We start from the raw sequence: 21,166 nt of genomic DNA on the forward strand, positions 1-21,166 counted from the left end.
TCTGTACTAATGTATATATGCTCAGTATCAAATGGATATATGTGTATACACAGATAGTTCAATTGAGGTTATACAATTTTATTTATTCATTTGTGCGTGCGTGCGTGTGTGTGTGTGGTGTGTGTTAGCATGTGGCGGTCAAAGGATAATGTTGTGGAGTTGCTTTTCTCTTCTGACACCTTGTGGGATTTGGGAATTGAACTCAGATTGTCAGACTCTTTTGCAAATGCCGCTAGCCTAGTGGTTCTCAACCTGTGGGGCTCGACCCCTTCGGAGGTTGAGTGACCCTTTCACAAGGGTTGGCTAAGACCATCAGAAAACACAGATATTCACAGACCACAAGAGTGGCAAAATCATAGTTTTGAAGTAGCAATGAAATAATATTATGGTTTGGATTAGCACAACATCCGTAACTGTATTAAAGGGTCAAAGCATTAGGAAGGTTGGGATGCACTGTTGTAGCCTCTCTCTGAGCCGTCTCACCAGTCCTGATGTTATGCAGTTTTAAGTAGATGTAGTGACACCTGTATAGATAGATAGGTGAGTGACTTGTTCATTTGCATTCCTTCCTGTGTTTGGTAGATCACCAAGAGCAAGACTTTTCATCTTAAATGACTGAATGGCCTCTCAGAACCCAGGGAGCTGCAACAGAGAGAGTCATGAAACACACCTAACCAGCTTGCAGTTTTCCTGTTCCCCGTGTCTTTTCTAACATTCGTTTATTTATGTACATGTATATGTGTACATGCATGTGCACCGTATCATTCATTTGAAGGTCAGAGGACACCTTGTGGGAATCCATTCTCTCCTTCCGTCATGTGGGGTCTAGGGATAGGACTGAGGTCATCAGGCTTGGCAGCAAGAGCTTTTACCCCGAGCCAACACCCCAGCCTAGGTCCATATGTTTTCAGGTCTCCTACTGATGTTTTCCACATCAGTGGCTAACATGCAGTTTTCTAAGGAACCAGGATTGTGCATTTGAAATGTGTCTGCTCTGTTTGTGGAATCAGAGCCACTGATGATACCTGCAAGCCACCAAAGCTCCTGGGTCCCTAGTCCTCATTCGTGTATATTCTACTTCATGCTTCTTGGCTGATGTTCCCTGCCTTCTAACCTCTCCCCATCTCTTGCCTGCTGCCCCAGGCCCGACAGGACCATCATCCCTACAAATGCCATTGACCCTGCATCTGCATCTGCATGTGCATCTGCATGTGCATCTGCATGTGCATGTGCATGTGCATCTGCATCTGCATCCTGCCAGATGGCTCATTACCCTCATCTGAACCTGGCACCTGCCAGGAGCTCAGTTAAGGCCTGGGTTAAATAAATAAAGGTTATTTCTATAAAGATGATTTAAGAGGCTGGTGTGGACTACATTGCAAGACCCTTCCTGAACTAAAAAGTACATAAGATGCCCTTAGGTCTATGCATAGAAGATGTATATGAAACATCTGGGTCCTGTCCCCAAGAGATCAATTTCTGCCCCCACCCCGTCTCTCTCTGTCTCTCTCTGTCTCTCTCTCTCTCTCTGTGTGTGTGTGTGTGTGTGTGTGTGTGTGTCTTTCTCTCCTCTATTCTTTCTCTCTTTCTCTCTGTCTGTCTCTCTGTCTCGCTCTCTCTCTCTCTCTCTCTGTGACATTGCAAAATTTCAAAACATCTCAAATCTGAAACATCTATTATCCCTAGCATTTTGAATATAAATAATGATCCTAGAGTAGTTCTATATATTTCTGAAGTGCTATAAGACCTTTAAACCAGAGGTGTCATTGTGTTCTAAAAAAACATCTGCTCTCTGCCAAACTGTTGACAAGCCTCAATTTATTAAATTTACTCATCTACTAAACCTTGCACAAGAATCCACTCTGTGGTGACCATTATATGAGGTGATGGGAATTAGGCACAGGAAAACACACACACACACACACACACACAAAACCAGATTCCATTGTGCTCTCGTGGGGCCACATGTAGGCAATATAGACAGTGACAAGCAATGGAAGAATGGAAGATCCTTGGAGTCATGGTCAGGACATGGCCAGAGCCCCCTCCCGCACTTTAGAAAACTAGGCATTTTACTCAAGCTTTTTAAACTTGAGCCTTGATAGATGAGAAGAACCCAGCTATGTGACTATCCAGAGGGGAAAAACACAAGAAAGAGCTCACCACATGGAGGATGCTAACAGATCATATGACTGAGTAGAGGAGGGCACTGCTTCCTTCTGGAAGCTTCCAGGGTTCCTATGCTCCTGGTGTGCTTCCCACAGAATTCCTTTTGTCCCCTTGTGTCCAAGCAGCAGACCTGAGCCCAGTTCTGCCTCAGCTACCAGCATCCCTGAGACCTTGCTTGTTTCTTCCCTCGGTGGGTACCTAGTTTGTTTCTTCCCTCAGTTCCTAGCTTCGCACATCTGTGAAATGAAAAGGTTAAAGAGGTGGTCTCTACTCCAGACCCTGATGCTATTAACATTAATGTCTATACACAAAAAAGTCACTGAATCCCCAGAGGTGTCATTCTTTCATTGAGTTCATCAAACAAAAGTGTCTGAGTGCTTAAGGAGAGCCAGGTACTGTTTGAGACGTTGAGTAAAAACATCCAACCAGAAAAAGAAAAACAAAACAAAACAAAAAAGCAAAATGAACAAACAAAAAAATCTAAGGCAGGGCATCCATTCTGGGTGAGGGATAAGGATAATTAAAAAAAAAATGTAATCCCAGTACTTCAAGGTAGAGACATGAAGGTCAGAAGCTCAAGGACATTGCTGGCTTCATAGAGAATTTGAGACCAGTTTGAGGCACATGAAACCCAGACACAGACAGACAAAGGAAGATATAGGGAGAGGTGACGTCATAGCTCGATAGGAGAGCCCCCACCCCCACCCCAGCTCCTGTGAAGCCCTGGCATCAGCCTTAAAAGCTACAAGAAAAATACTAGAGAAAACTCGTACCGTGCAGTCGAAGTGTGAGCAAGGTTAATTTCTATGAGGAAACCCAAAAGATATGTAGGGTAGGAGTGAGGTACATGCCATGCTATGAGGGTCCCTCCTGAAGCGTGGTCTTTGGCACAGGCTTGACTTACGGTTGATTTGTCACACTAGAACTATTCTATTTAAGCCATTCTTGAACGTTTGAAATGTGTGGATATCCTTCTGCACTGATTCCTGTTCTTGTTTAATTGGGAAACCAATCTTCCCAAGTCGTAAACAGCCTGACAGGCCAACCTTAGTCAGAGAGCAAGATTTCAGGAAACGTTAGGACATCTTTCAGTTGGTGTTACCAGTCTTTAAAATAAGACGTGTGCCTTACGTAATTCAAATCTTCATTTGGCATGACATCCAGCAATGGTTCTGTTCGATTCCTTTCCTCTTAACCATCACGTGAACCTCGTCGGCCTTCTAGTGGAATGTTGAAATGGCAGAAGGGTAAGAGTGTGTCTGTGTGCCCCAAAGGCAGATTCTTGCAGGCTCAAGTCAAACCTTTCTCATTAAAAAGGGTCATGGGGAGGTTACTGGTTTGGCTATAGCCCTGTTTGGGAGATGTGAATGGTGTGACCAACAGACCCCCTAATAGCCTCTCAATAACTAGAGTTAATCACTCACTGGCCAAGTAGGCAAGCAATGAGTTCTAGCTCTCCCTCTGGCTTTGCCTTGCTGCCCCAGCCTTCTTCTTTGCTCCCTGCAGTGAGCAGGCGTCAAGCTGGAGATGTCCCAGACATTCTGTCCCTTCCTGCTTAAAGACTGGCTCTCCAGGAGGGAAGCCATCTCACCCCATGGGAGAAGGGCTTTCTTCTCTACCCTGAGAATCCTTATTGGAAAGACATGCAGCCAAAGAGAAGAAGAGGCAGGAAGAAAGAGAGGGGGAATGACAGGGTTTCCCAGCAAATATTTTGGCAGCCAAAAGGAAAACCTTGGGTTTTCAGGGATCCTGTAGGCTAGAGAATGCTTATATGTTGTTAAAGCTTTTCAGATTCATTATCACCTTCGTTTTTAGACTGTATTCATTCAGGAGGTAGTGAGTTACTTTGTTTGGGATTGAGCCCTGTAACTTGATGTCTTTGTTTGCCCCATCAGAGAGTTCTGATACCCCTTGCACAGAATATATTAGAGCTGAAGAAATCTGACCGAAAGTCAGAAGAACTGGATGCCAGTTCTCTGTGCTAGAGACCTTGCGCGGTTATGTTCTCCCCTTTGGCTTTACTGGAAGTACCTCTGAATCCCTTGGCAGGCAGAAACATGTTGCCAAACGGACAGCATTAAGCCACAGGGTCAAGGGCACTAGACTTTTAGTTAATCTACCTTTGGGGTGCTCATCCCAGAGATAAGAGAGCCTCCACTTGAACCTCAGAGGTCATGGAAGAGAGTTACAAAGTTGAGGCAGACCTCAGGAGAGAGGCTGAATCTTAGCCCAGGAACCAGTTCTGATCTATGAGGTATGCATTTGTGTTCCCAGCTGTGTTGTGCTGGAAGAAGCGCACAGGGCCTGATGATAACTGTGGATTCTAGCTTTCACTTGAAGGTCTCTTTTTACCCTTGAAGGAAGAGACGTGAGGTAGAAGCAAGGAAGGAAGTCAGTGACAAACAGACGGGGTTTGATAGTTATGCTATTGATTTGAGGGTGCCGAAGAATACACCCATAATTATACTCCTATAATCCTAGCACTCAGGAGGCAGAGGCTAGAGGAGCTCAGCAGATTTGAGGCCAGCCATGACTACACAGTGAGTTCCAAGCTATCCAGGTTACACAGTGAGACACTGTCTTAGAAAATCACATACCCGATGTCTAGATTGTAGGGCAGTTTTGCTACTCGCTACTCGCACTCACCCCTGATTGTGAATATTGTGCTGACAGTCGAGTGGTTGGAAATGAATTTGAAACTAGCTTTTCCCAGTGTTGGTAACAGCCCATGACATCAGGCAGAGGATGAAAATAGACGTTGGATAAATCACTGGAGGAGTCCATTTGGCTGTGCCCCTAGATTGCCCTAGCAGACTCACATTCAGGGTGCCTCTCCCAAACTGCATCATCCTAAGTGAATTTTCTCCCTACTTCCTGCAGTTATGGATCTCATAACCTTGTTAGGCTTCATATTGAGTTTATAATCCTCATACGTTCCCTTCGCTCTCCATTTCCGCTCGTCTCTAGCTGCTAATTCAGTTTGTCCATGGGCTGCTGATAACTGAACACCTCATCATGGACTGACACTTCCCCCACATATGTATGGCTATTTTCACATGAGGAGACGTGGCTGGTAACATCCACTTTCTGGACCAAGAACGTGGAGACCTAAGAGGCTGGGGGATGGTTGCCTTTTGTCTTTGACATCTGTTTCATTGTTAAAATGGAAATCCTGAGATGCTGGACTTTGCTCTACCAATCCTCTGAGCACACAGGCTTCTTCAACGATGTTTCCCTGTTGGAAGTGGTTTTAATCCTGTTGGTTTTAGCAGGAGTTGCATGAGCCAGTGCCATCAGACAAGACTTCTTTCAGAGCTAGCTGCTCATAAGAAAAGCAAGTCTCTGAGGCTCTGCAGATGCCAGTCAGAACCCGGATGGGTGGCTTTGCTGTATCCCTCAGGGTCTAATAATTCAGAAGTAAATCTTTCTTATTTCTTCGGTGTGGCCGTCCCTCAAATCTCTGTTTCCTTCCGTTAAGAACGTGGGCAAAAAAAAAAAAAAAAAGACTAAAAAAGAGCCAGGCAGTGATGGCACACGCCTTTAATCCCAGCACTTGTGAGGCAGAGGCAGGCGGATTTCTGAGTTCGAGGCCAGCCTGGTCTACAGAGTGAGTTCCAAGACAGCCAGGGCTATACAGAGAAACCCTGTCTTGAAAAAAAAAAAAAAAAAGAACGAGGGCCAGTGACAGATAGTCTCAGGTGGCCTTAGCTTCAGCAGCTCAGAACATGGAGAGGCCATTAAAGATAAATAAAACAAATAACAACAAATCAAAAAAAGAAAAAAAAAACAAACTAACCCAAAACCCACCTTTTTATAAAAGGAGGTCTGGGAGTTTTGCCTAAAGTCAGGTAAAAGTTGATGGGGTCAGCTGAGTGGGCCTCCCTTCTCCATCTGTGAGGAGATATTGAAGGACAAGAGAGGGACATATGATTGCATCTCTTCTTGTCTTGAGTTAATTCAAGGCTAGATAACCTTAGAAGCTAGATCTGTCCCAAGACACACCAGTCAGGATGCCATTTAATGATCTTCATGCTTTTCCCAGCTCATTCTTGCCCCTATCCCCAGCAAACCTGAGATATTTTACAAAAGCTCAATTTAATCTTGAGTTACTTTTTTATTTTGTTAAGGATTTCAGATGTTGGTGCTTCTGTTAGAAGGAGACAGGGAAAAGGAGGGAAATCTATTTTATGACCATCTCCTTAGAGACAAATACTTTCTTAGTCTTCACGATGAAACAGAAGTTTTCTTGGGTACTGTTTGAATTCATTTGGCTTCTGAACTTCAGATAGCAAGTAATAGGAAATTTTGGATAATGAAACCCTTTCTTACTATGTATACATCTGGCCAGACAGTTGCCTGTTTAATTACAAGAGTTTTAATAGAAACAAAAAAAGATCTTTTAAATCTATTGAGAATCAGATTTCAGAAAACAAAAATTTGGCTTACTTTCACTAATTCATTCATATTCTGGGCTAGTTGTAGGGCTTGAGAGATAAAATATCCATATACTAGCCACAGTCACATAATGATGAGTTACCTATAGGTAACTGTGTGATTGTAATAATACTGTTGTGATTTCTAACTGCTTAGTCTGCAAGATGATTTTATTTTGTTTTATTAATTTAAATATAGACATTGTAGATCAATCATATTTCTCAAATATAATTAACAGGGGGTTGGGGAAATAGCATAAGTAAAGTGCTTGCTCAATGAATATGAGGATCTGAGGTTGGATTCCCAGCGTCCATATAAAAGCCAAGCATGGGGGTACGTATAGATAACCCCAACATGGAGGGTAGAGATAGGTAGATCCGGGGGACATGCTGGCCTCCAGCTTCAGGTTTAGTGAGATACTGTCTCAGAAAAGACTGAGATACAAAAAGACACAGGACATTGATCTCTGGCCTCTACAGCTTATGTATAGGCTGCACAAACATGTATATGTGTGAGCAAACACGTATACATCACATATACACGAATACATTAGACACATACACACAATCACACACATCTATAAGACAATGTTTTCAGGAATGTTTCATTAAGTGTTCCACCAATTTAAAGCATAATGTTAAAGGAATATTAGCATGACTTACATGAGGGGAAGAATCTGGGAGGAAGTTTTGCACTTTGAGAAACACTTGAGGACAGTGAACTTGGAGCTCATGAGAAAAACCTCTTCAGCCAGATTGGTAGGAGGCTCACGGGAAAAGACTCCAAGCCACTTAAAACTTGGCCCAGCCAGGCTTGAAAACACATGATAGCTGGTCATTAGGCTGTTCTGGCTCCATCGTGACCAAGGGTAAACTTGGCTACTCAGTGGGGAAAGCAGGTAGTCATTATGTGTGCAAACATCTCTAATAGCCCACAAGATGCACCACGCTCAGCGTATCTCTTTGCCACCCTAGAACTCCCATCTAAATCCCATCAGATTTATCATCCATTTTCCCATGTGCCTACACACATTTATATGTAAATCCATTTAAAACATGCAAATAGAAGCTAAATATATTCTCACAGCATCTTGGTTTTCTCATTTAGCTGTAATTGCGTTTGAATGTTGCATAATTTGTTTAGCCACTGTTCTATCATGCATATTTACAGTTCTCAGCGTTTTGTTGTTGCTTGGGTATTTGCTTATTTGACAGAGGTGGGCTTCTGTGTGGCTTTACTTTTATATCTATCGGATGACTCCTAGGACTGAAGACCCTCAGTGCTGTTATTACCCAAGAGGGAGTAAAAGATTGGAACCTTCCCTTGGTGGGACAATGGTGGCAGGTATTTGGTAGTTTTTTTCACATCAAGAGACATCTTCATTCTTCAGCCCCTAACGGCCTCCACTGAGCTCCAGCTGGCTCTAATGCATTGATAGAACTTGGCCTATTTAAGGACCAGTCTCTGTTCTCGGACACCATATTTGCTCCCGTCTGCCTTACAGGTGTAGTAGGTTTGTCAGGTGCTAAGTGGTGATTCATTGTTAAAAGGCAACAGCATTTGAAAGGTTAAGTTCAGCTCCGCTACAAAACTCTCCTGTTGGCCTGATGTGTCTACATGCTTACAGATTCTACATCTGTAAAACAGAGGTAATATGAGCATTACAGTAATATCTGTGAATAAAAAACCCTCTGGGGGAAAAATCTGTACTTGAGAGTAAGTGTTGTCTGTAGAGGGCTTTGCAGTGACTTTCCTGCGGTACACAGCACATCTATGCATTATTGATGGTTGTGCCTTTAGTGTTTCTCTTCAACATTTCAGCAGCAGATCTGCACTTGATCAAATGGAGCCTTGGGAAGAATGAGTGTCAGAACTATATTGGTTCTTTTTTTCCCCTCACCTGCCATTTGTGCTTTGGCCTTACGTATTTTTGTAGAACTTGGGTATGCAACATCTGGCTGTTTTCCTCTTTGGTGCAAGGTGTTTGCTCCATTTCCTTGCTTAGTTAGGTGCTTCCAGCTCGAGGATTGTTTGTTTTGGTTTTTTTCTTTTAGTTTGAAATGACATGTCTCTTCCATTGTCTCACCCACACAAACCCACACACCAGCACAGACCCCCATCACACCCATAGTTAAAGGGCTCTGTTATTCTTTTTAATTATTGTTACTAATAAAATCAAATCCAGAAGTATGAACAGACATGCACCATTTGAAGACGTTTCTGAGTGGATGGGAGGCCTCTAGGATGCTCCAGAGAACTGCTTTTAATCCCTTCCCTGAAGCAAAAGGAGAGCCTGCAGAACAGTGTGTATTCCAGGAGGGATACAAATAAGCAAAACAAAACTGAGCCCGAGTCAACAGGACCACCAGCCAAGGAAGCCTGGGAAGTTCTGGGCTTGGAGACTCCATGGCTGCAACAGAGCATAGAGAAGCTCCCACACTGTGGTCCTGAGGAGACTCATCCCCCAGCTGGTGGTCTGTGGTCTGAGTGCTCACCTCTTAGTACTCTATGGAACTGGGGTGCAGGGGAGGGTTAAACAGGACTGAGGACATGAATTTAATAATCCTAGTAGCTTGCTTCCAGTGACATCAGGATTCTCAGGCATTGTCAATAGTGACAGTGTCAATTTTGGAATAAGGGAATTCAAGGACACGTAGGAGAGACACACTCTGATCTCTGGGGTTTTTTTTTTCTTCCTGTATTATTGTTTTTGTCTGTGCATGTGCAAGCATGACAATGACTTAGTAGTGGTGGAGGCGGTGGCAGTTTTGGTGGTAATAGCAGCAGCAGCAGCAACAGCAGCAGCAGCAGCAGCAGTGGAATGGAGTCTGGCATGGTGGTGCATCACACCTTTAATCCTAGAACTCAGGAGGCAGAGGCAGGCAGGTCTCTGAGAGTTTGAAGCCAACCTGGTATACATAGTGAGTCCCACAGCCAGGGCTACGTAGAGACCCTGTCTCACACCCTCTCCGTCTCCTAAAAGAAGTGGGATAGAGGAGCCAGTGAGGTGATTCGCTGAGCAGAAGTGCTTACTGTGCAAGCCTGAGGACCTGAGTTCAGATGCTTAGTGCCTACATAAACAGTTGGGCACAGCAGCACATGCCTGTAATCCTAGCACTGGGGATGTGGACACAGGGCAATCCCTGCAGGCTTGCTGGCCAACAAATCTAGACAAATCTATGAACTCTAAGTTCATTGAGAGACTAATCAAAAACCAAGATGGAAAACAATACAGGAAGATTGTCAGCACTGAGATCTGGCCTCTCTAGGCACATGCACACACATGTATACATACATGTGTGCACTTGTGTGCCTAATTCTGCTGCAGAAATGTGAATACACACACACACACATCTACCAGAAAACAGAGTGGGTATAAACTGATGGAAAAGCTGTCTCTCCAGGTTAACTCTCCCTGTTCTCTAGTCTCCAACATCTGATGAATGATATGACAAAGTCTTGATGTGAGGACACCTGTCACTGTTATGTAACCGTGAATCTCTGGATGTGATGCCCCCATGGTAGAGGAGACAGTAGACACTGGCTATAGCCAGAAGAAAGATGTTAGGTATGTGTATATGTGTGCAGGTATCATTTGAAAAGGGACTCTTAGTTCTCCCTCCAATCCTGCATCTGCTTTGGCTTCCCCCAGTCCAGGGGCTGGGAGTGTTCTATGTGAAGGACAGGCTTGGGTGGCCAGCAAAGGTATGAGTGTGTAGCTCTGCTTTCAGAACTTCCTTAGCCACTTTACTGGTCACAAAGCAGTTTCAATGATCTTCTGTTTCCTAAACAGTTTAGATTTTATTTACACTATGGTGAAAAGTAAAGCCCTACTAATTGAGGATGTGTTAGACATAGCAGTTTCCTTCTGGATGGTAATAGAGAGAAGGCTGGCACACTAGGAGAAAGTGTATCAGCTTCTCGCCAAGCTTCTTTGAAATCCAGCTTTCTGGGATAGCCATATGTTGGATGTTCCTCTATGGTGCAAGGATGCAGTTCCCATTGAGAGAGTTGGTCCACTGAGCTGCTGTGGATCTGAGAACCACATCTGTCCACTGTGCTTCATTCATATTGCAGGCAGAGTGAACTAACAAAATAGGTTAATATCCAGGGAGAGGAGAGAGCTCAGTGGGTTGAAGGTCATGAGCATGCTATACTCGAAACACAGATGAACACCTTTGTTTCTTTCCATGTTGTTGTTTAAAAGGCGGCAATTTCCTGATAATCCCGTTTTCCTTAGTAATCTAGCCAAGGTGAACACAGGTTTCTTTATTTCAGTATTAGTTACTAATATTAATTCGTATTACATTGCACAACACATACACACACACACACACACACACACACACACTTCTGAGTTACAGAATGGATACAAAAAGCTAAAGAGACTGCAGCAGTTTCAAGAGTAATTTGACAGAAATGTAGATGGAGCCTGTATTAATGAGAGAAGCACCCAAGCTGGCTGCAGGATAATCACTGCCTCTGTAAGTCAGACTACTGTGGAGTCAGGGCAGAGAGGGAGAATGCAGAGCTGACTCCGGCCCAAGGCAGAGTGGGCAGACTGATGGAAACAGAAGGATGGGCAGAGCCGCAGGTGAGTAGACCAGGAACCGAGCTGAGCCGTTGTCTCAGGGTCTTGTTGCTGTGAAGAAACACCACGATCACAGCAGCTCTTATAAAGGAAAACAATGCATCGGGACTGGCTTAAGTTTAGAGCTTAGTCCATTGTCATCATGGTGGGAAGCACGACAGCATGCAGGCAGACGTGGTGCTGGAGAGGGAGCTGAGAGTTCTGAACCCGTGGGCATCAGGAAGTGGCTGCCACATGGAGCATGGCTTGAGCATCTGAGACCTCAAAGTCCACCCCCAGTGACCACTCCCTCTAACAAGACCACACCTACTTGAACAAGGCCACACCTCCTAATAAGGTCATTCTCGATGGGCCTGGGCAGGGGGCATTTTCTTTCAAACCACCACAGGAATGTTGGGAGTACGCTACATATTGGTCCTTATATCACATGACAGGTTGGTGTCACGTGGCAGGTAGACATCTCTTACCATCATAGGAGTTGATGTTCACCTATTTATGGGGTCAAGTCAGGGAATAATACCCTTTCTTTAATCTCATGTATCCAACAAGTTCTTCGGCAAGGTTTCTGTGACGTGATTTTAACATGCTCATGTGCCCCCACCTGTCTCCCTTATCTATCTGGGCTGCATGGTTGTTGCCAGACAGATGGTATTGTTTGCAGGTATACCCAGCCACACAGTCATCTACCCTCAAAAGCTGCTTGTAAATTAGAGTCTCTCAGGGCAATGTGCAGCCCGAAAAGCCAGTCTTCCCCATAATCTGGAGGAACTTAAAGCAGGGTCCACCTAATCACAGTAATAAAATGCTCCATGTACATACACTGTGGCCTGAGCTCAGTCCTCGGCACCCACATAAAGGCTGGGTGTGGTGCATGCCTCTAACCCTGGTACTAGAGGCTGGGAAGAGACAGGAAGATCTTCAGGGCTAGGTGGCCCACCAGTGTAGGGCAAAATGATAACCTCCAGATTTAGTGATTGTCACAAAAAACCCTGTGTCAAAAAAATAAATAAATAAATAAGAGCAATTGAGGAAAATACCTGATATTGACCTCTGACCTCCACATGTGCACACATGTTCCCTCTCCCATGTACACACTAATGCATACACTACATACACAAAAAGAAATCGCAAGCAAGCAAGAAAAAGAAATAGAAAAAGGAAGAAAAAGAAAAAGGGTTAATATCTGTCATCAACCCAAACCCTACAAAACCCCTGGCCATCTCAAAGCACAATGCAAAGAAACCCAGTTAGTTTGCTGAAGCCATTAATGATCTGAAATGCTTCCTGCATTCCCTCCTCCTGGATTTTTGCTTTTATGGCCAGGCCTTTAGGGCCTTCTCCCAAAGGAACAGGATGGATGGTGGCAGTTAATTAGATCCCTTTAAGAAGGAGGGCCTTCAACAATAGAGTGAAGTCCTTTATTCATGGTGAGTCCTGTTGAGTTAATCATTAGACTCTTTAACTGAGACATCAATGAAGAAATGGTTGTCTTCTGACTTTAAATAGTCTTTATTTTTTTTAGATCAGTTTTAGGTTGACAGTAAACCTGGGCAAAAATTACAGCGTTGTCATATGCCCTCTGATCCTGTTGACAGCATCCCACACTAGAGTGATACCTTTCACCTAACCAGTAACCCCACATTGAGGCGTCCTGGTTACCCATAGTTAACAGCTGGCATTCAGCTTCACCCTCTGAGGATTACATCCCTTGCGTTGTAACTAGTAGACAGTGGCATATGTATCATCAGAGTATCAAACAGAATGGTCTCACTGCCATAAACAGACTCTGCTCTGCCACTCATATTTCCATCTCTCTACCCCAGCTACCACTGGTGGCTCTACGGTCCTCAAAGTGTAGCTTTTTCCTGAATGGAATATAGATAGAACTACATTGTGTAGCCTTTTCAGATTGGCTTATTTTACTTAGCATTCTGTATCTAAGGTTCTTCTATGCCTTTCAGGGCTGGATCACTCATTTGTCTCTATTCTGAATAATAGTCCATTCTTGGAATGTACCATAATGCACACATACACGTATATTCTACTAAAGACCATCTTCTTCATTCCCAAGTTTTGGCCATTATGAATAGAGCTTGTATAGATACCCATGTGTAGGGCATATGTATGTGTATATGAATATGATGTATATGTATGTGTATACATGTATAATGTATATGTATATATAAAATTTTCCAACTCACTTGTATAAATGCCTAGTGTGACCCCCAGCTTATGATAAGAATATGTCTAATTTTGTAAAAGAATGTTTTTAAATCATCTTTGGAAGTGATCTTACAATTTTGCTTTCCAGCTAGTGATGAATGAGTTTCTTTTACTCTGCAACCCCACCAGCATGTGGCATTGTCAGGTTTCTGGACTTTACCACTCCAATATGTACATTGCTGTGTTACTATCTAATCAGTGGCATATGGTGTTATTTAACATCTCAGACCCATTCTTCTTTCTCAATTCTGTCAAACCTATAACCTCTATTTGTTCTATTCAGTTCCCAAACACCCATACTGGGCAGCTCAGAACATCTGCAACTCCAGCCCCAGGCGATCATACACCCTCTTCTGGACTCTGTGGACACCTGCAGTACTGTGTGTGTGTGTGTGTGTGTGTGTGTGTGTGTGTGTGTGTGTGTGTGTTTGAGTGCACACACATGCCCCCTACCTCCTCATATTCCTTTGTGACTTCTCCCCTTCCTAGCAAATAAATATTCACTTTCTCTCACTGTGAGGTAGCTCACATTTTTAAGAATTTTATGTGAATTTAGAAGCATTTAGCTGTGCCATTCACTTTGTGTGTTGCTTCATTCTGCAGTATCACTCTGAGCTTCATCTCTATTTAAACATATGTCAGCAGCTCAGGGTTCTTGTTGTTTCGTAGTAGCGTTCCACTGAATGATGATAACACATTTTAGTCCCCTTCTGTTGGGAGTTGAGCTGTTTCCAGCTTGGGACTATTAACAAACAACAAAACCTGCAGTGAGCATCCATAGGCAGAACTGTGTGGCACATGCTCTCCTTTGTTGTGAGTGAATGTCTAGGGTGGCATGGCTGGATCACATGACTAGTTAGGAAGTGGCTGTGCATTCTCAGTGTCTAAGAGAGCTCCAGAATTCTTTATCCTTGCCACTGCCTGATGTGGTTGGTTCCATTTGTCTTAGTCATTCTAGTGGATGTATGCCACTGTACCTCATTTGTGTAACTCCAAAGGTTCGAGTCCCCTAGTAAGCTGTACGGCACTCCCCACTCTCACTTATCGAAGCCTCTGCTCATGTTGTTCTTGCGACCAGAGCACCTCTTTCCTTTCACTCCTCTGAATTAAGACATTTTCCCTTAATACTCAGCCCCAGAGTCTTTGGACCCAAGTGCCTTCCTACATGCAACTGTTTGAGTCAGCTTTGTAACAGAATGTCTGAGATAAGCCACTTAGACAAAAGAAATAGTCATTCTGACTCACAGCTGTGAAAGCTTGAAATCTATAAGCCCTGTTGTGTCGGCCTTGTGGTGGGTGAGGTAGCATATGCTGGTAGAGGAAGCTGCTTGCCTCATGGTGGCCCAGAACCAAAGAGAAAGGAAAAACAAGCTGGTGGCCCACCTAAAGGTCGCAGTGACTCCCATTAGGATCCAAACTAAAGCATGCACCCCACAGAGCTCTGTGAATAACTTCCTGTTGAATGTTTTCTTGTGTTTAACCAGACTCTGTGCAGCCCATTTCCCTACTCAAGGCCACAGAGCTGATACAAGGTTGGCACATCATAGCTTGGCTGTCCTGAGCAGCACTAGCAGAGACAGAGCACCATACTGTGAGCCAATTCTTTACCTGTGTCTTGAAGATTTCAGAACTGTTTTCTCTTGCTTAAAGAGAGCTACTAATGTATCCATTTTCATTTGGATTTTTTTAAAGTTGGAAACAATGTGTAGGTGTGGCAGTGTTTTTAAGGGACCTGAATAATTGTCCTAATTCTAAACATCTTTTGAGCATAGAAGGGAGAATAAAAAATGTAGTCAAAGGGACTTGTAAACTTCAAGAAAATTAGATTTGGTTCAAGCGTTACCCAATCTCTCTTGATGTTATGATTTTAAGGCTTCCGGGCTGTGAGTTTTCAGTATTTTGATTGAATTTGTCTATGACTGTGACATTTTGTTTACTTTGGTGGTGAGGAAGGGGCAGAGGTGGAATGTTTTTAGCAGCTTCTGAGAAATTCTTGGTAGTCGGTAGTGTTCTATGCTCCCCCATCTAATCGCTGGATGAGGTTTTACAGGTTCCTGGGAGGGAGGTGGAGACATAAAAAGAGTGTCTCTAGGAGACTCATTTTGGTAATCAGGGATGGTAAAGAGGCTGTGTTTCAAAGTCCATTGGAAATCACAGTGATGGAATTCATCGGCTGTCAATGAGGCTTTACAGCCTGGGGATTTGTCCTGCTGTGCAAGATAGCCTCTGCAGGGTTTTAACCCAGGCACTGTGCCTCCCTGGGGAGGATACAATGCCAAATTAACCTGCCACTTGAAGTGTGGAGAGAAAGCATCCCTGTGTGGAAATTCCTGGCAATCAGCTGGCTAGTCCAAGTAATTTTGAAATAGTCCTTCATAAGAATTCCATTCCAAGGTGAGACGACTCCATCCACCAGAAGCTAAGCCAAGCCCTGGCGACCATAGATTCTGTTGCCATAGTTAAGATGAGAAGGCTTGTAACTAAGGCCATTGACACACTGACCTGTGCAGGAGATTCTTCTGCCAGAAAGGGGTCCTGGGTTCCTGCATAAATGAAGAGAGGGAGGGAGACAGGAAGACCACCTCAGGAAGATGGACTGGAGAAAGAGAGGGAGGAAGGAAGAAGAAATAAAGGGGACGGGAGTCAGAGAGTAGGAAACAAAGGAAAGGAAAGAGGAAGGGAGGCAAGGAGAAGAAAGGGGGAAGGAGGGGAAGGGAAAGGAAGGAAAGGGTAGGGTAAGGAATAATAGGGAAGGGGCAGGGAAGGGAGGGGAGGGCAGGGGATGGGAGGGAAGGGTAGGCAGGAAAGAGGTTCACCTTGGGTGGTACAGTCTGCCAACCCTGGGCCATGAGTTGAGTTACAAAGGTAGGTACTTGGGTAGACACACTGCTCTCGTCCCCAGGTTCATGGGTCATGGGGTGACCATATAAAGCTCTTTGACAAAACAAATGAGTCTGTGGTTGACAGCCCCATTCATTCATTTTTGGAGATCATGAACAGCAAATCTTGGTTTCTATCTTCTGCTTAGAAGAAAAGATCGTGTATGGGCTGGATAGACGGCTCAGCAGCTAAGCACACATGCTACTCCTGTGGCGGACCCGGATTTGGTTTCCAGCATTTCCAGAGCAGCCCACAACCATCAGTAACTCTCGTTCTAGGGAATCTACACATCTGTCCATGCAAGCAAATCACTCACATACATAAAATAAATAAATCCAAGAAAAAAAAAAAAACGTTTTAAAAAGCTGAGGGAAATTTCTTCATGAAATGACCTCCTAAGGGAAAACTATGTTGAGCAAATCCCAGGTTGACCTCAGACAGTAATTTAAAGCGTGGTGTTTGAAGACACCCTACTTGGCTGAGAGCGACCCCAGACACACACACACAAAGCTGCTTGACTGTTTGTTAAGGATATGACAAAGAGGTTCAATGGGATGATCCGTTGACAAAGTGCTTGCTGTACTGGTATCAAGACCTGAGCCTGCCCTGCAAGACTTTCCCAGTGCATGTCAGGACAGAAGGAACAGGGCTCCAGGTGGGAGCCTGGGAACTGCAGAGAAAAGGTATTTAGAGATTCAGTTATTGTACTTTTTAAAGTTATACTTACCTCTGATCTTTGGCTTTTCAGTTGGTGATGTATATTGGCCAGGTGGCCAAGGACATCCTGAAGTGGCCCCGGCCCTCCTTTCCTCCCGTTGTGAGACTTGAAAAGAGAATTATTGCAGAGTACGGAATGCCATCCACCCACGCCATGGCGGCCACCGCCATCTCCTTCACCCTCCTTATCTCTACCATGGACCGGTATCAGGTAAGGTTGGGGGAGGCCTTCATACCACCCCCCCCCCCGCCGCCACTCACCTCTAATTGTAGAACAAAGGAGTAGAGAGAAGAACAATTCAGAATTTCTCCTAAAACTGTTTTGAGGGACATTAAGATTTATGGGGTAAAAATGAAGGGACTCTGAAACCTGTAGGGATGTTGAACAGTTTCTTCATAACGTGACCATCTAACTTAGCACCCAAATCCGATACATAAACACCTTTGAGGGAGAATGGGCCCTAGAATGAAGAGCAGAGTGTGGGCTGCCTGACATCGTCCTCTCCCTGAGGAAGTGTTTGTCTGAGCTATTGCCTAGACAGACGGGAATCTCTGCTCTCTGGGCTTGCAACAGACACAAAAGGTTTACAATCCTTATAAATGATCCTCCAGGGCAAAGATGATCGCACCAAATCCCTCTGCCAGACTCCCCTGGCCTGGGGCAGGATAGAGTCGGGTACCCCCAATTACCTTCGAAGGATGATGCTGCCCCTGGTTAGGGAACCAGCTACTAGGAATGATGCCTCTTTTATTTTAGAACGATATAAATGACAGGAGATTAATAAACGTTGAAAATAGAAGAATTTCATATCTGCTTAGATGATAATTATAGTAAAGACATTTTCAAAATTTCGTGATTGCTGCAAGGAGGATTTTTTTTCTCCTGCCATCTGAGACACGCCGCCTTGACTTGGTGTTTAATTTCATAAATGCTACCCACTAGCTACTGGAAGTTTCAGATTTCATCGAATCGGGTGGTCTTATGTAGTTAAATGGCTGCAGTGGGTCACCCTGCTCTTTATTCCAGATATCCCCAGCCACTCCATATTCCAAGTTAGTTAGATGCTTCAGTCAGCCAGCATGGTTGGAGGAGGTCAGGGCTGGGTCTCAGGTCCATCTCAGACAGTTGTCTTCTTGGCCACACAGATCTAGATCATTTCCTCAGTGGGACAAGGAATTCATAAGGAATGTATCCAACAAGCTGCACCCACCGTGCTGTAACGTGTTGAAATGCCATGCCAGGACTCAGAAGTATATGAGATCTCATGTCTTGAGTTCATGTTGACTTTTGAGTTAGGTTTCACCCATACTCCACTGCCCAGCAAGACACAGTGGGCCCGGGCCCAGCAGAGTACACAGAGCATCATCAGTACCCAGAGAGATCTGGGAATGTGCTGTCATTTAGGGGAAAAAAATCGTTAAAGACAGAACATCACAATAGCAGGAGTGTGTGGCAGTGGAAGGTTTTCAGAACCTGATGGAAGGGAAGGCATAGGGCAGACTTAATCTTTAAAGGCACGTCTGAGGGACCTTGGTCCACTGAGGGGCACCTCATAATGTTTACATCCACCAAAGTTTACAGCAAATAGTGCCAGACTATGATGACCAGTCACCTGATAGGGCATTTCATTGTTAAACCCAAAATACATTCTTATTTCCCAAATCAAATGCCATTCTAAGGCCCTGTGAGGAGAAGCTGGCTGTAGGAAGAGAGCAACAGTGCTTGAAGCACTCACTTTAAAATATTCCTGCTCCCTCTGCTTCCACAAGTGCAACCATCCCTTTATTCTGACATGGCTCCCGGGCTGCCATCTTGCCTAGAAATCCAAACACTCCCTTAAAGCTATCCAATTACGATGTCCTTTATGGCTGGTACAGTGGGTGTGGTAGTACCCCTAAGGCCTGAGCCAACGCTTGGTTTCTTTCCTATTTATCCTTTCATGATGAATACATGTAGCTACTGGGTTTATTTACTTATAAACAGCTCTAAATGTGGATTTGCTCATTTATTTGTGTATCAGAGCTAATATCTGGCTACAGGAATGTATTCACTTTAAATGCCTTCTGATAAAAATCCGAGGCTAGGTTGGTGAAAGATCTTTAAAGAGAAACTGCCAGCTGTGGTACCACACCTGTAACCCCAGCACTCCAAAGACTGGGGTAGGATGATCACACATTTAAGGCAAGCCTGGGCTACATAGTAAGATCTTCTTTCAAAAAAAAAATATTTTTTAAAGAGAATATTTTCAACCAAGTGTTGCTGGACTCAGTGTTACCTGGAAAAGAACAGAAGAATATTGGCTTCTAGCTCTGTCAGAGCCACTGACTGTGTGGCTTTTTGTACATCTCTCTGGCTTCTGTTGTAAGGAGCAAACATGATGACTGACAGGAGTGCATCCTGTGTTAAAGTCAATGTGGCCGTGACTTACTCTCATGGTTAAAAGCATCAACCTTCATAAAACAGCACTGATTACGGACCCAGAACTGTATTCCTAGGCATTTCTTCCTTACCTGCCCTCATTTTAAAAATGTTTCCAGATGATTAGATTGCTGGTCTGTCTAGGGGACATAAGATTCAGACTGGCCGTTCTTTCCAATGAATCCCATTCTAGACTGTGATATCAGATCAGATAAGTCTGATCAGTCGGGTGGTGCAAGCCTGGAACCTTGGCTACTCAAGAGGATGAGACAAGAAAATCACAAGTTCAAGCCCACTGCCAGCAACTTAGAGTCTGGCTTATTGTGAAAAAAAAAAAATCAAATAAAGGGGCTGGTGGTAGAATGCCTACTTTGCTCTAAATTTACACACACACACACACACAGAGAGAGAGAGAGAGAGAGAGAGAGAGAGAGAGAGAGAGAGAGAGAGAGAAAGAGAAGCATTCATCTGAACGTGATCTAATGTCCTTCTTTCTCTCCTCTGCAGTACCCTTTCATTTTAGGCCTGACGATGGCTGTGGTGTTCTCCACGCTAGTGTGTCTCAGCAGACTCTACACGGGGATGCACACGGTCCTGGTAAGGCTGTGGGGGTAGGTGGGGGGCAGGCCTTGTGACTTGAGAGCATTTGGTCTGAGCATTCCTGTGCTCCTTAAGCTGCTAACGTAAGCTCGGCTCTTCGGACTATACCTATGATCCCAGCCGCTCAGGAATCTGAGCCAGGAGGATCACAGGTCTGTGCAATGCAAGAAGACTATCTCAAACTATAAAAAAAAAAAAAAAAAAAGTAAAAAGAGGGCTGGAGGCTACAGTGTCCTGCAGGGTTTGTTAAATGAGACACTGTGGGAATATAGACAGACAGACCCTGAAGAAAGGACAGACACCCCTACAGAAGAGCTGGAAGCAGGTGAGCTCTGCCGACTCGGATGAAGGCACCTGCTTCACTCAGCACATTATCTGGTAACCCAGAAGGAGGAGGAAGAAGAGGAGGAGGAGGAGGAGGAGGAGGAGTCGGTCTCAGTGGGAGGTCTCTGTAGGGGACAGTTCCACTGTCGGTCAGTGCGGTTGCTTGGTTTTGTGTACATTGTCAACATCATCGGAAAGCTTTGGTGTTACCACGGGTCTCAGACATTGAGGTCCTGACTTGGCTGTACCAATGTCAACAACCCACATCCACCCGGTGCTTCATTGGCCCCTTACTCTGTTTTCCCCCACAGGAGAAGTGTCTCAGTAGCAAAGTCCTTGTCTTCCATGTTCAAGGCTCTTGGTTCAGCTCCTGGCACTACAAAATCAATCAGTCATCAATCAATCAACCAATCCATCCATCCATCAATTATGGAAAGTCTCAGGATGGGTGGGGAGGGAGGGAAAGGAAAGCAAATATTAAGATAAAGCCAGACTTGGCAGGACCCTGTAATCTCAGGACTTGGGAGATGGAGACAGAAGCTTGAGGTTAGCCTTAGGTACATAGTGAGTTCCAGGCAGCTTAGTGGTGCGTGAGGTTCTATTTTAAAACAAAACAAAACTTATTGGAGTAATAACAATAAAGTGAAATGCATTGGTTGTCACTGTGACAGAGTATCTTTCTGGAAGCACTGACAAGAGAAAACAGTTCTGTTGTCTCATGACTCGAGAGAGAGCAGTCCATCATGGTAGAAGAGGCATGGCAGGATTCCTGGAGGCAGGAGTGTGTGGATTGGAACCAGCGCCTCAGC

The 21,166-nt window shown here is 44.4% G+C and overlaps 1 protein-coding gene across 1 annotated transcript in view; it reads left to right on the forward strand.

Annotated features, from left to right (window-relative positions):
• Sgpp2 (sphingosine-1-phosphate phosphatase 2) overlaps nt 1–21,166 on the forward strand; it is a 109,674-nt gene that overhangs the window by 63,228 nt on the left and 25,280 nt on the right. The window contains exons 3-4 of the mRNA XM_021158469.1: nt 17,046–17,225; nt 19,941–20,030. Of these exons, the coding sequence (XP_021014128.1) occupies nt 17,046–17,225; nt 19,941–20,030 (270 nt within the window). The remainder of the gene's footprint in view (nt 1–17,045; nt 17,226–19,940; nt 20,031–21,166) is intronic.

The sequence above is a fragment of the Mus caroli genome, chromosome 1 (assembly GCF_900094665.2).
Source record: "Mus caroli chromosome 1, CAROLI_EIJ_v1.1, whole genome shotgun sequence".
In the NCBI taxonomy this organism is placed as follows: Eukaryota; Metazoa; Chordata; class Mammalia; order Rodentia; family Muridae; genus Mus; species Mus caroli.